General features: G+C 39.2%; 1 protein-coding gene across 1 annotated transcript in view; it reads right to left on the bottom strand.

The window, feature by feature from the left end:
- Positions 1-17,396, bottom strand: part of SFT2D1 (SFT2 domain containing 1) — a 40,653-nt gene extending 23,257 nt beyond the window's left edge. The window contains exon 1 of the mRNA XM_027843564.1: positions 17,186-17,396. Coding sequence (XP_027699365.1) covers positions 17,186-17,248 — 63 coding nt within the window. The 5' untranslated portion in view covers positions 17,249-17,396. The remainder of the gene's footprint in view (positions 1-17,185) is intronic.
- Between the last annotated feature and the right edge of the window lie 5,006 nt (positions 17,397-22,402).

Here is a 22,402-nt window from a genome sequence, read left to right as displayed (position 1 = left end):
GTGTGTGTGTGTGTGTGTGTGTGTGTGTGTGTGTGTGTGTGTGTGTGTGTGTGTGTTAACTGGTAACACTTTTTAAGAGCAAGGCATTTCCCAAAAGTAGTCAAAGGAATACGAGGTTTTCTATATAACAACTACACTCTATAAATGACCACATATGTTCTAGACCACTAAAAAGAGAAACACAAATTTAAACAACTGAAGTTTTACCTTACACTCTGCAAAATGGTCAAAATTAGGAAAGAAGGGGAGGGGAGAGGAAAGGGGAAAGGGGAACCAACCATGAAAGTAAGTAGGTAATATCAGGGGGCCTAACTAGGGAAATGACAGCAGCCTGCAGAGGCAGTGTTGAATGTATTATTAAAAAGGTTTACTGGATTTGGTATTTTTGCTTAACAGTTTTTCTTTGTTACAGAAGATGGTTCAATTCTGAGGTGAGGGAAGAATTTAAAGGGGAGATATTTCCAGAAATGATTTTTTAAAAGTTATGCCTTTTGTTCTGACATTAAGTTTTGGAAAAAAGAAAATCAGCATAATTGGCAACTGGTATAGCTATAAATTTGTACAACCATTCTAGAAAATAACTTTGAATTATGCAAGAAAAGTTACAGAAAATTACAAAAAGTTTATATCCTTTGACCCATGAACGCAATTATACTTCCACTAAATTTAGTGCCAGTAAAAGATCTATATAAGTACAAAAATATTCATACCAATACTTATTATAATAGCAGAACTGAAAACAAATTCTTAAGCCCAGGGCTAAAAGAGACTAAGATATGAATGTAGCAAGATATTACTGAACTATAAGGAATGACAAATAGAATATTTTTTAAATGAAAGCACTCATATGAAGTATACTGAGTGGAGAAAGCAGAACCAAAAGAACAAATATAATGACTATATAAAGTCAATCCTCAAAATTTACATGTTTGACTTTTGCAACTTTAAGCATTTGTGATTTTATTATTAACCTCATTTCCACTTTTGCATAGCTATGTGCAGTAAAAAAAAAAGTGAGAGTTGCCATATATCCACAAAAAGGAGGAAAGTATTCATAAAAGTGTTTGTGAATCAGCTCCACCTCTCAAGTGTGTGACGAGGGAATGGTAAAGTTTGTGGGCAAATGAGATGGTGGTCACTTCAGCCCTCTCACCTCCAGTGATTGACCAGCATCCTGCCTGTGCCTCTGGGTTTCTGAGTAGTATGGACCAACGAGGACAACTGAATCTGCCCAGGAAGGAGTTCTGAGTTTTGACCACGCTGAGGACGCACCCTGGAGCATATGTTTTTCATCAAGGAATAGTTCAGCAATGAAACCCAAAAGGAGATTAGAGATGGCAGGTTGCCCTTTTCCCTTTTTCACCTTGGAGTTCTGACATCACAACCCATGCCCCTCCCCATATTGTGGCACCTGTCCTCTCCCCTTCATTTTAAGGGTTATTTCATGGTTACTGTGTTAGAAAACATGCATACTGTCAGAATTACTGTTTTATTATGAATAATTGTATATAGAAAAGTGTATTTTCAGCGATCTCTATGGAAAAATTAGTTCGTAGTGGTCATAGGAACCTAACTCCTTATTTCCCATAGGTTCAACTGCAACTGCTCTTTCCAAAGAGCTCTTTTCTCATCCTACATTTCTCTGCATCATATGACACAACTGATCACCCTCTCCTCCTGGATACTCAAGGTTTTCAAAGCACTATTCTTTCCTGGTTCTTTTACCTGTCAGACCACACCTCAGTTTCTTTTGATGGATCCTCATTTAGGTCACTCCCAGTAACCTCAGGTGTTTTCCCAAGGTTCTATTCTGGGCCTTTATTTATTTATTTATTTATTTATTAATTATTTAAAATATAAATTATATTAACATATTAAAATGTATTTATTATTTCTTCTCCTTCTTAACTACGATGATCTCATCAACTCCAAAGGGTTCAATTATCATCTCTATGAAGATGATTGCCAGATTTGTATATCCAACCTAATTCTCTCTCCTGGACTAGAGTCATGCAGCTCCAAATGCCTCTTGGACATTTTGAACCAAATGTTCTACTGTTACTTTAAACTCCGGAGGTCAAAACAGAACTCATCTTTTCTCCCCAATCCTTCCCTCTTTTCAATTTTCCTAGTACTATTGGGAAACCACCATTTTCCCACCCACCCATGCTTACAACCTGTGTTATCTTGGACTCCTCTCACAGTCACTCCTCACATTCATACTGTAGCCAAGTGTTGTCATTTCCTTTGCTCCACTCATAAAACCACTATCCTTATAAATTTTTTTTATCACTTCTTACCTAGACTATTAGAACATTCTAATTCATCCTATTAATAAGAGTAATAGCTAGCATTTATAGTTCGGTAATGTTTGCAAAATACATTACATATGTTAACTTTCTCTATCCCAATTTATCCTCCACTCAGATGCCAAAGTGTAGGTCTGACCATGTCATCTCAATGCTCAATAAACTCTAGTGGTTCCTTATTACCTTTAGGATCAAATGAGAAATCCTACTAGACATTAAAGCCCCTTATGTCCTGAACCTTTCCTACCTTTACAATTTTGTTTTTCCTCCTCCACTCATTTTATGATCCAACTATACTGGCTGTCTTGCTTTTTTTCCCACATGACACTCCATCCAAAAGACTGTGTTTTTTCACTGGTCATCCCCCATGCCTGGACACCACTATCTTCTCACCTCCCATATCCAATCTGTTGCCAAGGCCTGTTAATTTCACCTCTGCAACATCTCTTTAATACATCTCCTTCTCTACTCCAAGACTGCCACTACTCTAGTGCAGGCCCTTACTCCAATTTATCTACCATTCGATCACTATAGTGATTTTCCTAAAGCACAGTTCCAACCACGTCACCCTACTATTCAATAAATTCCAGTGACTCTCTACTGCCTCTAGGAACAAAAACAAAATCTTCTGTTTGACATTCAAAGTCCTTCATAACCTCACCCCACCTATGATCTCTCGAGTGTTCTTACATCGTATTCTTACATCTTATTCCCTGTCACATACTCTTTGATCCAGGAACAATGGCCTCCAGGCTGTTGAACCACCAAGATACTCTATCTCTTGACTCCAGGAATTTTCTCTGGATATTCCCATGCTTGTCCAATCTGACTACTGACCTCCCCAGCTTCCATTAAGTCTTAACTAAAACCCTATCTTCTACAGGAAGCCTTCCCCAACCACCCTTAATTTCAATGCCTTTCTTCTATTAATTATCTCCTATTTATCCTGTATATAGCTTGCTTTGAATATATGTATGTGTATATATATATATATATATACACAAATATAAAATAATTTAAAAAATGTAAAACATATATAAACAAATATATATATATATATATATATATATTCGTTTGCAAGTTGTCTCCCTGATTTGATTATAAGCTCCTTGAGGGCAGGGACTGTCTTTTGTCTTTTTGTACCTCTAGTGCTTGGCACAGTGCCTGGTACATAGTAGGCCCTTAATGTTTGCTGACTGACTGCTTTCCTTCCTCACCTCTACCTCCTAGCTTCCCTGGCTTATTTTAAGACTCAGCTCAAAACCCACCTTCTACAGAAGAACTTCCCTGACTCTCTTCTGCTAGTCCCTTCTCTCTGAGATCACTTTCCATTTACAGTGTGTGTGTGTGTGTGTGTGTGTGTGTATCTATACATATCTTGTATGTACATAATTATTTGCATGTTATCTCCCCCATTAAAATGTGAGCTCCTTGAAGACAGGAACCCTATTTCTGCCTTTCTTTGTGTCTGGAACATAGTAGGTGCTTAATAAATGCCTGCTGATTGACTTGTTGACTGACCTGACTATTATTTCTCTGTGCTAGTGGCTTTCAACAGAACAATATAATAGTAAACTTTTTCATAAGGCTTTGAGGATACTGAATGAAGCATCACTGTGTTTGGAATTAGCATAACTTCCCAGGTGATAAGGAGTTTACTACTCTGAATGCCCCTGTTGTGCCAGAATCTCTTTTGAAAGTTGAGACATTACTTCTGTGATAGAAACTTACTCTATATATGGCTTCATTATTTAATAATCACACAACATTCCTGTCCAGGAGTAAACTATTCAACATGGAGTTCTGTAGCAAGTCAAATTTGATTGGGACTTAATATAAGTAACAAAACAACCAAATGACTCCCCCTTACTCATCTCCTTAAATGAAAATAACTTTATACTCTGTCAAAAATAGTAATTCCCCATCTCAGATGGCAGTGAACCTTGAGTTAAGTTGAAAAACACTGAAACCAGGTTTTTTTTTTTCATTCTTCGTAAACACTGAGTGTCACTTCTGGGATGGGAGTATCTCAGTTAATGGTAAAGACTATCATCTCAATTAACACTTTACTATAAGAAAACCTCTACAGATTATCTTTTTAACTACCGAATTTGAGTTGTCCTAGGGTATCCTATTATGGGCAGTCTTCTCCATAGCTACTTGTGGTAACAATATAATTTATCATTACTATTATTAATATCTCATATTTGTAGAGAATATTTACAATTTTTAAAAAGTTTCCACATCATTATTTTTCATTTGATTCTCATGTAATAGGCTGGGCTAGAAAAGGACAACATTTCCCAAGATAAGAAAATTCTATTTCTCATGAGGTCATGTGCATAATAAAGAACAGGGAATTTGTACAGAGAGACCTCTAAGAAGATGGAGGAATGAGGGACATCACTGCTAGATTCATAACTACAAAGAGTAATGGGAACTTATGAGAATGAGAAGCAGTAATAGCAGGTTTATGCTGTTGGACTCTACACTGTGAATATGGCCTGGTATAGAATCAAAGAAATGAGACACCCTGAATGGAGAAATACTAGAGAATGAGAACCTCAACCTGAAGCAACAAGTAGTATTTGAAGCAAGTCTAGGAACTGACTCAGTGCTTCACTAAATTCTTAAGCCACAGGACTCAACAAAAAGCACAAAGGTTTCTGATTTTGCTCATGCCTTCCCTAACAGAGCCATAAGTTTTGGAAGAGGCTCAAATAAATGAAGTAACCTATATGAGGTGATAACTTTAAGCTATAAGCTAGGATCGATACCCAATTTGACTTCTGACAGAGGAAAAAAAAGAGGGAGCAAAGGTAGAGAGCAGGACGGTAGAAGGCCTAACATTGGTATCTGGAAAATCTGAGTTCAAGTCCTCACTTTGCCACAAATTTGCTGTGAGACCTTGGCCAAGTCACTTACGTTTTTTTACTCTTACTTTTCTTGGCAGTACCTTGGGTGCAAAAATGCCTGTCTGTTTGTAAATACAAACAAAAATTGTAATAATGTATTTGCCTGGACTCTTGCAAATATAATAAAAAGGACATTAAACTAAAAGGAGAGAGGGGAAGGAAGAGAAAAATGACTGTATATTCACCAAGCTAGATACTATATACAGAGTAGCTACAATGTAGGAAGAATAACAGTAGAAACACCTAAACAGCAAAAAAGACAAAAATCTAAAAAAAGAATCATATTAAAACCCTTGGTCTCAGATGTCTATGAACAAATGTAGAAAATGTAGATAATAACCAAAAAAAGTAGAGGTTCTGATGTAAAGAGTCAAATTTGTCCTTCTAACAATCACTGATACTTGGAGGGATGAATCCCAGGACTGAAACAAGGTATAACCATATCATGATCTCAATAAAGAGGACTAGTAAAAGGAAGGGGAGAAATAGCATTGCATATTAAAATATATTTGTATGAAGCCCAGGAATCAGAGAGAAGAAGCATAGGAGCAGAACATGTTGGTGAATCTCAGTAGTAACAGAAGTGACTAAACCTAACAAGGAAATGGCTGAGAAGTTCAGAAGTTATGGAGGATGTCAATTACATATCCATCTCCTGGAACTCCTTCCCTGACAACAGAAAAACTAATAATCTTATGACTTGCCATAAGAATATCCTTCAGAAACTGGAGGAATTCTATTCTGAATCTAATATTCATCAATGAAGAGGAACAGATTGCTTGAGTAAAAATAATGACGACTTTGAGGGTAAGGGCTCATGCCCTTTCAGAGTCTGTGATAAAGTAGGCCCTCAAGATTTTGGGAAACCCTACTTAAAAAGGTTCATAAGAAAGATCCTATGGATAAAAATTCTACAGAAAGAGTCATCCCTGCAGGTATAGGATGAGAAACGACTGCATTGAGGGAAAAGGGGAACTTTCTTAAGAAAACGATGTGGACATACAGGGAACTCACCACCCACCTTCAATTTTAAAGTGACATGTACAGAAGATGCAAGAGCAAGTAACACAAGAGAAACACAAAAACATGATATGGTATTGTAAGAATAGTGCTATGAGTGCTAAAAGCACATGTTTAAGTGAGACTGGTGAGGAAAGCTAAAGACAACAAAAATGGATTTTTGTTGTCATATTGGGAAAAGTGGAGCAACAAAGAAAAGAAGGGAATATGCATTTATTAAGCACCTGTGCAAAGTAGTTTGCAAATAATCATTTGATCCTTACAAAAACTCTAGGAGGTAGGTGCCTCTTACAGAGAGAAGGTAGAATAGCTCAATGCTTGGGGTTTTTTTTGTTTGTTTGTTTGTTCTCTGCAAAAAGGATAATGATCATCTTTAGGCTAGAAAGGACAAAACAAAGATGAATAGACAGCTGATGCCAAATAAAAGGAGGAGATAGTAAGAGATCACCTACATGCCTTTGATGACTTCAAGTGCCCCTGCACAGATGAACTATAACTTCAGATACTGAAAAAACTAAAATGATGACTGAGCTACTACCATTTCCCAACTGGCAAATTTCCCAATTTTCAAAATGGGAAGGTAATGGATTGTACAGACTATATCCTTGAGAGTCTGACAAATTTGTGGTAAAATTCTCGAACATAGTAGATAATGCTAATGAACATCAAGAAAAAGAGGCCCTCCATATGTGCAAAGATGTTCACAGCTACATTGTTCGTCATAACAAAAAGTTGAAAACTCTATATATGCACAACAATTGGGGAGTACAAATAAATGAAGAAACATAGATATAATGGATCCCTATGACATAAAATCAGTAAGAAATAAGAAAAACTTCATAAGACTTGTATCAAGTAATTGATGAAGGAAAGCAGAATCAAAAGAACAAAACATATGACTGCAACAATGTAACAAGGAATGGTAACACAAATCTAGTCAATTATAAGACAATAAACAGTTAATAAAAGTTTCCCATAATGGGGCAGCTAGATGTTAATAAAAGTTTACTACAATGGGGCAGCTAGATGGCACAGTGGATAGAACTCTAGCCTTGGAGTCTGGGGGACCTGAGTTCAAATCCAGCCTCAGCCACTTGACACTAGCTGTGTGACCCTGGGCAAGTCACTTAACCTCGACTGCCTCATCAAAAAGAAAAAAAAGTTTACTATGTGCCAAGCATAAAAGATACAAAGAAAGGCACAAAACAAGCACCTGCCCCCAAGGAACATACTTTCTAATTGGGAGACTATGTAAATAGCTACGTACATACAAGATACACACACACACACACACACACACAGAGAAGATGGAAGGTAACCTAAGAGAAGGAGGCATAAGCAGCTGGAGGGGCCAGGAAAAGCCTCCTGCAGAAGGTAGCCTGTAGGGTGATTCCAGATTCCAGTCAGAGAAACTAAGAGGTGGAGATGAGGAGGCCAAGCACTTTAAGAATTGAGGGCAGTGCTCCTGCAAAAGCATAAGACTGGGGAGACGGAATGCTGTGTTCAAGGAATTGCAAGGAGGCAATTTACTAAACACTAGCTGTGTGACTCTGGGCAAGTCACTTAATCCTGTTTGCCTCAGTTTCTTCATCTAAATAATGAGCGGGAGAAAGAAATGACAAACCACTCCAGTATCTTTGTCAAGAAAACCCCAAATGGGGTCATGAAGAATCAGACATGATGACATCATCATCATCATCATCATCAACAACGAGTGGGTGGAGGAAGAAAAGATGTAAGACTGGGAAGGAAGGCAAGGGCCACATCATGAAGCCCTTCAAATGTCAAATAGAGGTCTTCAGATATGATCCTGGAGATGATGGGAATCCACTGAAGCCTACTGAGCAGGGTGGGTCATATGGTCAGATTCACACTTTAGAAAAATCACTAACAACTGAATAGAGGATGTATTGAAGTAAAGAGAGATTTGAGCAAGGGACAAGCTATTGCAATCATCTAGGGGTGAGGTAATGATGACCTGAACTTGGATCGTAGCTGTATGAGTAGAGAGAAAAAGATGTATACAAGAGATGTTGTAAAAGCTGAAACCTCAGCAAGGATATATGGGGTGCATATGAGTAAGGAGTCAAATATGATGACAAAGATATAAACCTGGATGACAAGTAGAATGGTGGTACCCTTGACAGTAATAGGAAAGTTGGGAAGAAAGGAAGGTTTTGGGGAAAAGATAATGAGTTCTGTTTCGATATGCCAAGTTTGAGATGTCTACAAACATCCATTTCAAGATGTCCAGAACAGCTGGATATGCATGAATGCAGCTCAACAGAAAGAATAGAACTGGATACATAAACCTGACAATCATCTGCAAGGAGATGATAACTGAACTCATAGGAGCTGACAAAATCACCAAATGAGATACTATAGAGAAAGAGGGGAAAAGGGCCCAGGACAGAATTTTGGAGAAACTCAAGTTCTCCAAGGTGGGGAGGAGAGAAAGGGGGATGGGAGAGGGGACTCGCAACCTACTGATAGTGACCTGGATAAAGATTCAACAAAGGAAAATGAGAACGAGCAGTCAGGTAGGAGGAGAGAACCAGGAGAAAGCAGTGCCATGAAAACTCAGAGGAATATCCAGAAGGAAAAGGTGATCAACAGAATCATATGCTGAAGGGAGGTCAAGAAGAATCAAGACTTGAGAACAGGTCATTAGACCTGTTAATTAAGAGATCATTGGTAATTTTAGAAAGGGCAGTTTCAGTTAAATGATAAGGTTAGAAGCCAAACTGAATAGTATTAAAAAAGAGTAAGAGGAAAGGAAGTGGAGGCAGGGATCGTGGACAGCTTTCTCAAAAAGATTAATCATAAAGAAGAGAAGAGATATGGAACAATAGCTATCAGGAATGTTAAGATCATTTTTTTGTTTGTTTTTAAGAATGGGAGAGACACAAGCAGGTTGACAGGCAGCAGGCAAAGAACCAACAGAAAGGAAGTGATTGAAGATAAGAGAGAATGGGTATGAGAATGGATAGTTGGAATGATATACTATTATGATCAGATAAAGGAATTTCAGAGTTCTTGAACAAGGAAATGGGACATTTGTGGGTGATGACAAGGTCAAGAGGATGACCATCTCTCCATATAGACAAGGTAAGAGTGGAAAAGTAAGTCATGGGAACTCAAAAGATTGACAAATTGGGAAGCTAGGACACTTGAATGGGTATCAATATGTATGTATGTATGTATGTATGTATGGGACTAAGTCTCCTAGTATAAGGGTAGAAGATGGAGAAGGTAGAAAAACTTAAGGAAGGGAATGGACTCACTGAGGAAGGAAAGAAAATGTCCCGGGAGTCTAAAAACAACAGCCACCAAGACACATGGAAGGTGATAAATTTGCATAGCATGAACCTCAAAGAAAAACAGGCTAGTCATTGATATGCCAAAAATATAAAGTACACATCCATTTTTTCCTGTCAATAATCAATATTCAAACAGTTTTCTGAGGGAATGATACTTTGTAAAGGGATTTGTATGATGTTTGTGGGGAAAAAAATTGTATTAAAACAATGTATCAACAATCTATCCCCCCCCTTTTTTAAAAGAAATGAAGCAAATGATCATTTAAAAAAAGCCATTTTTCATCAAGAATGTCTCATGATAATAACCTTTTTTTTTTAAACAAGATTACTAGACTGGTAGATAAAGGGAATGCTAAAATTTATAAACCTCAACCCAATTTTAACAAATATGACATTATCTTTCATGTTTTCTCCTAGCCAAGATGGAAATATTTTTCCTTTATTCAATTAGCATTTTTTAAATAGACATCCAACTGTTACTTCCACATGATAATTCACCTAAGAACTAACTTTCTTTTTTTTTTGGCTAGGCAATGGGGTTAAGTGACTTGCTCAGGGTCACAGCTAGTAAGTGTTATGTGTCTGAGGCTGGATTTGAACTCAGGTCCTCCTGAATCCAGGGCTGGTGCGCTATCCACTGCGCCACCGAGCTGCCCCCAGAACTTAACTTTCTGAATAAATAAGTAGCAACAATAGATTATAGATAACACAAATTTTAACTCCATGAAAATATGTATTAAAATCAATATTTGTCTCTAATAAGAACAAAAACATAATAATCCTTTACAAGGAAAACCATTGCTAACTTTTCAAATTAAGATAATAAAAATAATAAAAGGAACTCATCATTTTAAATTTATATTCATCTGTCTACTGTATCTTGAGAAGAGGTCATTAGTAATAAGCTAAAGGTATATATCTACTCCACCTGATCAAGTTAACATTTTCTCCTAAGACCTGTACACCTCAGTCTAAATTTCAGCCTAGATAGTACAGAGTCTTTCGCCAGCCTCAACTCCCAATATCCAAACCATCACTGTGTTACTATATGCTCCATAGTTTTCCTTGGCCAGAAGTTGGCACACTATTTGATATTTCTCAATTTTGCCAGCTCTGGCTGATTGGAAAGCCAAGCATCTGGTCTCAAAAGGCACAGAAACATCAATTACAGTGGCAGTAAGGTTCTCATGATTGAGAATTACTAGGTTTGGTCAAAGCACCTCTTCCAACACTGAACAGTCAGATTTACCTATCTTCGGTGGTTTCTGGCATTCTGGTGGCCTTCATTAATCTACTTAGAATGGCATTATGATGTTTCTCCAGTGACAGCCCTGCTAAAATGATGATTGTAGTGGCAAAGGACCCCAGGAGCCATTTCATTTAGTACCTATGACAGCACTTATCTTCAGGCCAAACTTGGCCCCATTCAATGGGGCCTCAAGTCTAACCTGGCTCTTCAGATACAACATCACCAATTCTTAAGGTGAAGATGAAGAAATGATAATACAGTTAGGTAGGTTTATATGTTGAAATTTTATTGCATTAGTCCCTTGACCACTTCCCCCATCCCTCCAGTTAGTATGGTAAGTAAGTTAGCTTACACATAGTTAATAATAATATATAAGTTAATAATAGCAGGAAATAAGATTGCAAAGGTGGAACTAGAAGTCACTTACAAACTGTCCTATACATTAAGTTAGCATGACAGTTACTTGCAAACTGTTTCATAAATTAGGGGAGCATAAATAAGTAGCCACCAGCAACTGCTTCAAAAATTAACTAAGGCCACATCCTGAAACTATGTAAATTAGGAGAAGTCAGCTAGGACTTAATGCAAGTCCTGCTAATTGCCACTGTTCTGTAAACTTCAGATAAGCCCCAGACATGCACAGTAACATGAGCAAAATACCAGCAAAAATATTATGCTAATATTATGCCTAGGTATTGCTGATAACTTTGAGATGATGTGTCTATGTTAATGAACTAGGCCTAAACTGGCAAGAATAAGAGTTAGTCCCCCAACAAAGCACTGTCCCTCAGCACTCCTCCACCTGCTACCTGTCCATGCTGCCTAAATGCTCCAAAACTCCAGGGTTCCACAAGTGGCCCTCTGTGGACCTCCCCTTCCACCACACCATCCCCTGTCCCCACCTACACCCAGTCCTTTGCCTCAGTACTCTCTGCCTTACTGAAGTGTGTCTGAAGCATTACTCGCCATTTGCTGCCTTCATGGTCTTTCACAGCAAGTATCCAAAGAACTGGGCATGCCTACCCCCCTCCACCCAAAGGAACCTCCTAGCAGTCCATTCCTTTAGTCATAAACGAGGAGCACCAGAACTGACTGAGACTATATGCTGCTTATAGGTGCTCCAACTGCAAACAAACATGCTTCAATGGGTAGAAAGCAAGCCTACGCAGCTGAACCCCATGTCTCCCCCCCCCCCCCCGAGATTTCTCCCCTTTATTTGGGCCACAATAAATCAATGAATAAACCCATAAATTAATTAACATATCAATTCAGTTTGAAACTATTTGAATGGCTGGATTCAAAAAATATTCATTAGCAGCTCAATCTGAAGTTGAAACAATTCCTTACTTTATCAGACTTGGATAAAAGAACAGATGTAATGTTTATCAAAACAGCAGAAGAGGGACAGCTAGGTGGTACAGTAGATAGAGCTCTGGCCTTGGAGTCAGGAGGATCTAAGTTCAAAGGTGGCCTCAGACACTTAACACTTACTAGCTGTGTGACCTTGGGCAAGTCACTTAACCTCAAATGCCTTAAAAAAAAAAAACAGCAGAAGATACAAAGCTGAGAGGGATAACTAGCACATTGATAAGTCAAGATTCAAAATTAAAAAAAAAAATCCTGACTCTCTACAACATTAGCCCGAATTAAGTAACATGAAATTCAGTAGGGATAAATGGATTAAAAAAAATAATGCCTTTACATAAGTATAAAATGAGAGAACCATGACTAGAAATTAGTTAAGCTAAAAGGACCTGGAGGTTTTAGCACACTGCAAGTTTAACATATACAAGTCAAGTGTAATATGGAAACAAAAAAAAAATTAATGTATTCTTAGGTTTCAAAGAGATGCACAATATCAAGGACTAAGAAAGGGATAGTACCCCATACTACTCTGCCTTGGTCAGATTACATTCGGGATCTGGCACTCAGTTCTAGATATCACATTTTAAGGACAGTTATAAGCTGGAGCACATAAAAAAGACTAAACAGGACAGCAAAGGAACTTGTGATTTTGAAACATGATGATGACTAGTTGAGGAACCTGGGGGTGTTTAACCTGAAAAAGAGAAAACTGGGGGTGTGGGGAAGGGGAGAATGCATCTAAAAGGTTATCCCATAGAAAAGGGATTAAACTTCCTTTGGCTGATACGCAAGGACAGAACTTGGAGGAATAGATGCAAGTTACAGAAAAGTGGTTTTAAGCTTCATGTAAGGAAAGACCTTCTAATAAATAAATTGGAACAGGCTGTTATCTTAGGCAGGTTTTCTCTCAAGGCAGATCTTCAAACAAGTACTTGATGGCTATTTGTAAGGTATGTTACAGAGAGCATTCTTTACCCCATTCAGAATTGGGTAAAATAAATAGCCTCTAAATCTTTCTAATCCTGAGATTTTGTGATCTTTTCTCTTGTTCTTGTCTATGCAAGTCATCTTATAAAGGAGCTACATGATTGTGCTAAAAATGAGTTACTGCAGGGTCTTTTTTTTTTTGCTCAGTCATAAAACAGTAGTAACCTCTCAACTTACTGATTGACCTGAAATATGACAAGTACCATTATCAGAAAGAATATATTTGACAAAAATTTCAAATTCAAAATATATTTAGGAGTTAAGAGTGGCAAAGGATTGGGGGCATAGATATGTATACATATACCTCTTCTTTCCCTAGGTATCAGTTGAAACTCAGTGCAGTCTTAATTTCTGCTCTAGTCCATGTAACTAGAAATGACATTTTAGCAGGATACTCACAACAAATTTACACTAAAAAAAAAAGGGCACTGAACAACAACTATCATAGGTTCTAGTTTTCAGGATTTTTTTTGTTTTGTTTGCCACTTAGGAACTGTATGACTTTGGGCAAAACACAAATTTGCTGTCTCAGTTTCATCTGTACTGTTAATTTCATTCCTGTTCTATCACTGGGGTTGGGGTGGGGTAGGGAGAACTTGCTCCATCCAAAATTCCCTCTATCTTTCATCTTTAAACTCAAATCACCCTTATCCTGAAAGACAAATGAACAAACAAACCCCTTTCTTTTAAACTCCACTACCTTCTAAAGCTATCAAATTTATACTCTCATACTCTCTCTGTCTTTCTCGATCTTGGCCTCCTTCCCTCCCTCCTTCCCTCTCCCTCCCCTAGTCACTCAATTTGGAAACCTCAAAATCATCCCCAACCTCTCACTTAACAAATCCATTTACTTTTCCACTTCTGTTGATTTACCCTGCACAAAAGCTTTTGCATCCCTCATTCCTCTTCCTCTCACTCTCACAGCTGCCATGCTGCTGCTATTTTAGGTCCTCATCACCTGTCTTCTAACCTACGGCAATAGCATCTCTAATTGTTCTCCCTACATCCAGCCTCTCCTTGCTCCAATATCTATTGCCACACAGCTGCCAAAGTGATACTCTTAAAGCATAGGTCTGACTTTGTTGTAACCCTGGTCAAAAGGCAACAGTGGCTCCTTATTGCTTCTAGGACCAAATAAAAACTCTTCTGGTTTGGCATTTAAAGTCCTTCACAATCTGGGTCCAGCCAATTTTTCCAAAAATTATAAATGACTCTCCTTCGCACACTAGATTCCAGTCAGACTGGCCTACTTGCTGCTCTTCATGACCTTCATCCCCTTTTATTTATTCCTGAAACGCACTTCTCTCTTCACCTCAGCCTCACAGACTTCCTCGTTTCCTTCAGGGCCCAGCTCAAATGTCATCCCTTATAAGAGATGTTTCCTAAATCCTCCCAGTTGCTAGTGTTTCCCCTGCCAATCACCTTGTATATATCTTGAATTTATTTATATGTGTACATTGTTTCCCCAAAAGTTTGCAAGAGTTTTGAGGGCAGACACTGTTTGGTTTTTGTCTTTGTGCTCAGATGCCTGGCACATAGCACCAGATACAATTAATAAACTCTTGACTGATGATTTTGCATCACCTTACAAGGGCCTTAGCTCATTCCCATGACCAACCCAAATTCTCCTCATCTGTTGAACCCCTTTCTCTTCCCTTTCCAAACCACCTAAATTAACAATGACTTCTCTCTCTCCTCATACTGTTTATACCACTCACTCAGCAATTAGCTATTCAATTTAAATAGTGATTGAGCATCTATTGCATATAAGGCACTATGACAGGAACATACAAAGATAAGAAAACCTAAGTCCTGTCCTACAAACAGCTTACAATCTTATCTACAACATAAGACACCCACATCAAATATAACACAAAGCAAAACCTAAGTGCTATGGGGCTACAAAGGAAGAAACATTAGAGTCCTGATTAGAGAATCCAGAAAGTAGGTCTAAGAGAATAGTGGGAGAAAAGTTGGACTAGCAGTCTGGAGCAGAACTCTGGAGGAACATGAATACAGCCAGGCTTAAGAGCCTGGATCTTATTCAGCTGCCAATGGAAAGTCATCCAAAGGCTATTTTACTTAAAAAAATTTTTTTTAATCAGTTTCAGGGTGTAGAGCAAAATACAAAATCTTGGAGAAGATATAAAGTTTAAATAAAAATTGACCCCTTCCCTTGCTGCACTTTGGAACCTAAGGGATATCTTTTTCCTGCACTATACTCAGCTTGTCTCAACTAGATAGTAAGTTCCTTGAAGACAGAAAATGTCAGCTTTTGATTTCTCCAATGGATGTTCTTCAACACCACTTCCAGCTGTATTTAAAATTTGATGTAATGTACTAAACCAAAAGATATCAGCATTCAAAACATATAGTCTGTCACAACTTCCAACTTTAATTCTCTCACAAAAAGAAATGGGCTTTATCAGGTCACATGGGATCCTCAGTCTTCCTACCTCTAATTTATCTTTTCCCTTCACAATGCCCTAGTTTCCTAAATTAGCCACACTGACTCTTTATAACAAAGGTTCTTAACCTTTTCTTATGTTATGGATTCCTATGGAAGTCTAGTGAAGCTTATGGACTCCTTTTTAGAATAATATTTTTAAATAATTGAAGGAAATGCTAGATTCCAGCTAGAAGTTGCTGAAAATAAATATATATGCATATATAATAATAGCTAACATTTATATAGTGCCTACTGTGTGCCAGGCACTGTGCTAAGTGCTTTAAAATTATTGTATCATTTGATCCTTACAACAATCCTAGGAGGTAGATGCTATTGCTATCCCCATTTTACAGATGAAAAACTGAGGCAAACAGGGGTAAGTGCCTTAACCCAGGGTCACACAGTTGAACTCAGGGAGATGAGTTTTCCTGACTCCAGGCCCAGTGTTCTGTCCACTGGGCCACCTAGCTGCCCCATGTACACACATAAATAATATTCAACATATAACATTATAACATATAATGTAAATATATATTATATTGCATACATTAGTGTGGATATTCTAAATAATATATGCATACATTATTGTCTATGTATACAGAATATGTGCATTTTATACACTTACAAATGCGCTTATTTATAAATGTGGCATCTATAAACTATATTTAAAATTATATAAAGTGTATGTAAATACATCGCATATATATATATATATATATATATATATACACACACATACACATATTCCTGCAATTTGTGACCTTCATCAAAAGCGCTCAGAATTCTATGAAATGTTACATTTTCTTACTTTAGAGCATGAGTTCTTAATCTAGGGACCCCAACCTCTGAGGGAGTATCTGCAAACTTGGATGGGAAAACATATATCTGGAAGTGGGCAAAGAGTTGGGGTCCCCAGATTAAGAATTCATTCTCTAAAGCAAGGAAATGTAACATTTTGTAGAGTTCTGAGCTCTTCTGATACAGATCACAAGGTGCTAGAAAAATATATCCTTGCAAGTGATAGCAGCACACGTGCCAAAACAAACTTCCCTGACTAGTTCTATACCTTTTACAGACAACACTTTTTTTTGGGGTGGGGGGGAATGAGAGTTGGAAGAGGCTTCAGAAGCTAAGTCCATTTCCCTCATTTTATGAATGAAGAATAAGGGACCCAGAAGAGTTACGGCCCAGAGGAAGGATTTAAAAAGGGGGAAGGTAAGGGTCATTTCTCCCTCTACAGAGCTCAGTGTCCCCATCTGTAAAAGGAGGAGATTGGCCTAAATGGCCTCTAACGGCTCTTCGGGCTCGGAATCATGTGAAGGCGCAGGGAGAGCCCAAAGCAGAAGCGCCGCAACGGGAACCACTGGACAGAACAGGGTGGGGGTGGGGTGGAGTGGGCCGAAGGTCCCGGTGCCATAAGGCCGGCCGGGGTCGGGGAGGCCGGGGGGCGGGGCTTCCATCTCGGCCAATCAGATGTGCTCCCAAATAACTCCTCGAAGACCAGAGGGCCGAGGGTAACCGCAGCACGAAGGGTTGTGTCTCACGTTAGGGTCAAGGAAGGTGCCTATTACCTGTGAGGTCAGCCCCTGTTCTTCGTCGTCCTGGCCGCTCAGGACCCGCCGCAGCTTTTCCATGACCTCTCGCAGCAGCGGCCGCAGCGGCCCCACTGAGCCGTCCTCGCGGCCACCGGGAAACGGAGCAAACCGCGACCTCACGAAAGCACCGGAAGCCGGGGGCTCGCGCGCCGCGAGGGCCACAGATCCGGCACCGCGCCCTGAGTTCAGTCGCTCCGACCGGAGGTGCGGGCGCTATCGGGCATGCGCTTTGTTCCCCTCCGCCCCCTGCCCCCTTCCAAGTTCCTTTTCGGATCGACCAGCCCCGCCCACTCCTGAAACTCAGCCAATCCGCGAGCCTCCGGAGGCTGGAAGCCACGCCCCCTCCCTGCTACGAAGATTTTTGCAAGAAGTGTTGGGCAGAGTTGTTCTCGTGGGGTTTCCCGGGAAGAGTGGGCAACCAGAAATTTATTTTTGTAGTTATTAAAGCTAAGAAAAGGGCCACAAGAACAGGTGCTTCCTTCTTCATTTCTCAAAAATTAGAGTAAAATATCCCTTTTGAGCCTTTAATTTATAGACATACTTTTTTTAACCCTTCAGTACTCACTACATATACAGACACCAATTAACCCTTCAAGAACAGGGACAAAATGTGGTACAAATAGCTCTAGGTGGCCCAGTGGGTAGAGCTCCGGCCTTGGAGTCAGGAGGACCTGAGTTCAAAGGCGGCCTCAGACACTAGACACTAGCAGTGTTACCCTGAGCAAGTCAAAGCAACAACAACAAAAAAAAAGCTCCAGAGTTGGACTTGGAAAAAGGCAGCATAGGTGGTGCAATGGGGTCTAATTTGGAGTCAGAATTTTAATACAAAATCATGACTTTGCTACTGAGTACTTGCAAGTCACAGCTTCTTTCCTCAGTTTCCTCAAATGTGAAAGGGTCACACAAGCTGACTTCTAAAGTCCCTTCCAGCACCAGATTGATTCCATAAAAAGAATTCATTGACGTTCAGTTTTGGGGTATTGATAGGAAGAAGCGAGTTTTTCTGAGCTCAACACTTCTCCACTAGGGTTTTTAACACGTTTTAGGATGAAAGTCACCGCAACTTAGGCTTGGGAACTTTAAGTAGCATAACGTATAAAATCAACAGAAATGCCACTAAGAAATAAAGAGGAAGGAAATGAAGGATGAAGAAGATGAATTATATTGAAGATAATGATAACTGACTTTTTTTCTGGTCCAATGGTTCCTGGATCAAATATAAAATCCTGTTTGGCTTTCAAAGCCTTCACAACCTGGCTCCTTCCTACCTTTCTAGCCTTCCTACATTTAATCCCCTCCATATACTCAAATTATCCAACTATAATCGCTTTCCGTTGCTGTTCCTTCGCCCTACCCTGTACTTTTTCAAATTGGCTATGTTTTCCTCATGCCTGGAATGTTTTTCCTCCTTACCTCCAGGCATCTTTGTTTTCTTTCAAAACTCAATTGAACAACTTTGATAGACTTAGCTCTTTTCAGCAATGCAATGATCTAAGACAATTCCAAAAGACTTACGGTGGAAAATGCTATATACGTATCCAGAGAAAGAACTGTGGAGTCTGAATGGAGATCGGAGCATTTTCTTTTTTTTTTTTTCTCGTGGTTTTTCCCTTTTGTTCTGATCTTCTTTCACAGTATAACTAATGTGGAAATATGTTTGATATGATTGTACATATATAGCCTATATCAGATTACTTGCTGTCTTGGAGAGGGAGAAAAAAAATTTGGAACTCAAAATCTTATAAAAGTGAATGTTGAAAACTATCTTTATATTTAATTGGAAAAAATAAAATACTATTAAGTGCGGGGAAAAAATACCTGACAAAAGAAAAAGACAGTTTAAATTCCATTTCCTGCAAAAGGCCATGCCTGCCTCCCCACCCCCACAGCTAATATGGGATTACCTCCTATCTATAGATGTATTTTATATGTACATAGTTACTCACCTGTTGTCTCCCAGATAAGAATGAGTTGTTTGAGGACCAGTACTGTTTTTGCCTTTCGATCCCCAGCATTTAGTATATAGTAAGCTCTATATAAATGTTAGCTATTATTATTTAAATGCCAAATAGAAGCATTTTTTTTTCATAGAGCCAACAGGGAGTCTCAAGAGCTTCTCGAGCAAGCCAAGCTAGCTAAAGCAGTAAGGCAAACAGAGGGAGAGGCAGGAGGCAGCATGTGCCACAGGGCAAGTCAAACAACCGCCACTGCGGACACCATCTCCCCTTAGACTCCAGTGGACACAGCCCGGGGCCCTGAACTCAAAAGCCTTCGGCTTACTTACTTACTTACTTACTTACTTATACCCCTGCATCTTCAGCCATCATTCTGGAAAGCAGCCCCTGTGGAGAAGCAGCCTGGCCATTGTTACAGCCATAGCTACTGAAGGCCCAGAAAAGAAAGTTCTTGCCACCAAAGTCCTAGGCACTGACAGACATCAGAAACTGACTTACTTTATCTGTGGAGATGACGTTAAAGAAGAGGCTTTACCATCTGCTTTGCTGCTGTGCCCTAAGGACCATGATATCTTTCTGTTTTATTTGTAGCTGAACCCTTCCAAATGTGTTGTTTCCCCCATTACGATGTGAGCTCCTTGAGAGCAGAAACTGTTTTATTTTTCTATTTGTATGCCAAACACATAGCACAATGCTTTGCATATACTAAGTGCTCAATAAATGCTTTCCTGATATCTTTGAATGCATGTAAATGTAGACATATAAATATATGTATGTATATGTGTATATATGTGTACATATACATACATGTGTATGTATCTATATACACACACATACAGAATAGGCTACATTTTCTTCCTCCCCTGGGAAAAGCTGTGACTATCCTGACCTGTGAGGGAAGACAGGAATTCTCTCAAGCCATCAGTTTTTATCTGGGACTTTGACAGTAGCAGAAGAATTCACTACAGCAGCGAGTGCTTCAACTGCAATAGTAGTTGGGGAAGGAGAGAGAAGCCCCTGAAAGTATTTTGTCATGTGAGTTCAGAGACTAGAGTCTGGACATTGCAGCCTTCACTCCAGTGGTCAGGCCTCCACTCACTGGAATAAAGAACACTGGTGCATGGTTATGGCTAGAATGGACTGAATTTATGATTTTATGATTAGAAGAGAAAAGCCAGTGGAATTCTTTATAATTTCTGCGTGGTTCAGAGGCAGCTAGTGGATGGAGTGCTGGACCTGGAGTCAGGAAGCCCTAATTTCAAGTCTTGACTCAGAAACTTACTAGCAGTATGACCCTGAGCAAGTAAGTCACTTAATTTGTCTGTGTCAATTTCCTCATCTGTTAAATAGGGATAATAACAACACCTTGCTCTCAGGGTTGTATTGGGATAAAATGGGATCATATAAAGTGTTTTGCAAATCTTAAAGCACTATATGAATGCTAGCTATATAATTATAATAATAATGTTATTATTGTGCAGTGTGTCTGGCTGTGGCTGATAGTACCAACACAAACTCAGAGGCTCATGATTAAAGTTAAGGGAAAATTATAATAAAGCATCTTCATTGCAAATAATTTAGTGAACTTGACCTATGTAGGAATGAAATTATAAAATAATGCTTTCAGAAGAAATTTTCAACATTCATCATACAGGTCCTATAATCTAGTTCAAGGGTAGGGTTACTCAAAGAAAGATTGTTGGAGATGGGAGAAGACATTGCTTTGGACTTGATTTCTTTTGGCGCTCTTGTAATATCGCTCCTTTGTCACTGCTATAGCACAGTAATCTTTTACCTGGGATTTCAAAAATTAGCTCCATTTGAAAACCTGTGAAAATGGTTAATCTAATCTACATATAAGTGCAATATATAACAAGTGGAAAGGAAGCATGGCTTTTTGGATAGAGACTGGCCTTAGAGTCCTGAAAACCTTGAGTTACTCTAAATACTGCGTGTGTGACCTTGGGAAAGTCGCTTAACCTCTCCATGCTGTGAGGCAGGGGTGCGGAACTTGCTCTAAGGTAACTCTCTAAGTCAGTGGTCTCCAAAGTGAGGACTGGAGACCCTTGGGGAGGGCTGTGGTATCATCCTCAGGGCACAATGACCTGACTCCAAGAATGCATTTAATTAACCAGAGAGTTGGAAAACAGTTTCTATCCCACCCTGGCTGCCAATCTCCAACACAAACCTATCCACCCTTATTGTCCAACACTCTGTCACTCTGTTGTTGTTGTTCAGTCATTTCTGTCACGTTTGATTCTTTGTGACCCACATTTGGGGTTTTCTTGAAAAAGACTGGAGTGGTTTGCCAGTTCCTTCTCCAGCTCATCTTACAGATGAGAAAAGTGAGGCAAATAGGGTTAAATGACTTGCCCAGGGTAACACAGCTAGTGTCTGAGGCCAGATTTGAACTCAAGATGAGTCTTCCTGACTCCAGGCCCAGCACGCTATCCACTGTGCCATCTAGCTGTCCAAAGAAAGTAGCCCTTACTTTTCTGTACAAGCTCCCAATCTATCCCACTTCTGAACTGCTGTGGGCCCTTTTAGGGCACTTATAATCTAAAATAATTGCTACTCACAGCACTGGAAAATTCTGTCCTTAACCTGCTGCCCCTCAGAGCACTTTTTTACTGAGGCAGGCACCCTTCAAATAAGCTATGGCTATACTCTTGGTAGCAGTGACTAATAACATGAATGAGTACTACATTTTTTTCATTTTGGAGCAGCATAAAATGAGCTAGAATGGACAGATTGTGATCTGAATGGAAGATATCATTACATTATCTCCTCCACCAATCTATCCATTATCCACACCTTCCTATCACTATCCAGGGTTCCCTCCAGGATACCCAGGGTATCCCTCCAGTCACCTAAATTTTCACAACCAAGGTGTCTTCAATTGCTAACTCTCCTCAGCCCCACATATCCAATCAGTTACCAAATCTTGTTGACTCTGCCTCTCCATTTGTCTTTTATGTTCTTTCTACTGACACTATTACCATCCTAGTTCAAGCCCTCATCACCTCTGATTTAGACTATTGTAATAGCTTTTTAATTAGTCTTTTTGCCATGGGTCCCTATCTATCCTCTCCAATTCATCCTCTCCACAAATGCCAAAATTATTTTCTTAAAGTTCAGATCTGATCCTATTACCCCTCTATTCAATACACTCTAGTGGTTCTCTATTGCCTCTAGGATCAGATACTATTTAATCTTTAATCCTTTTTTAGTTTCTACT

This window comes from Vombatus ursinus, unplaced genomic scaffold, assembly GCF_900497805.2.
Source record: "Vombatus ursinus unplaced genomic scaffold, bare-nosed wombat genome assembly UNPS02014923.1, whole genome shotgun sequence".
Taxonomy (NCBI): Eukaryota; Metazoa; Chordata; class Mammalia; order Diprotodontia; family Vombatidae; genus Vombatus; species Vombatus ursinus.
The sequence above is the reverse complement of the archived record's forward strand: the minus strand, read 5'-3'. Positions and strand labels throughout refer to the sequence as shown.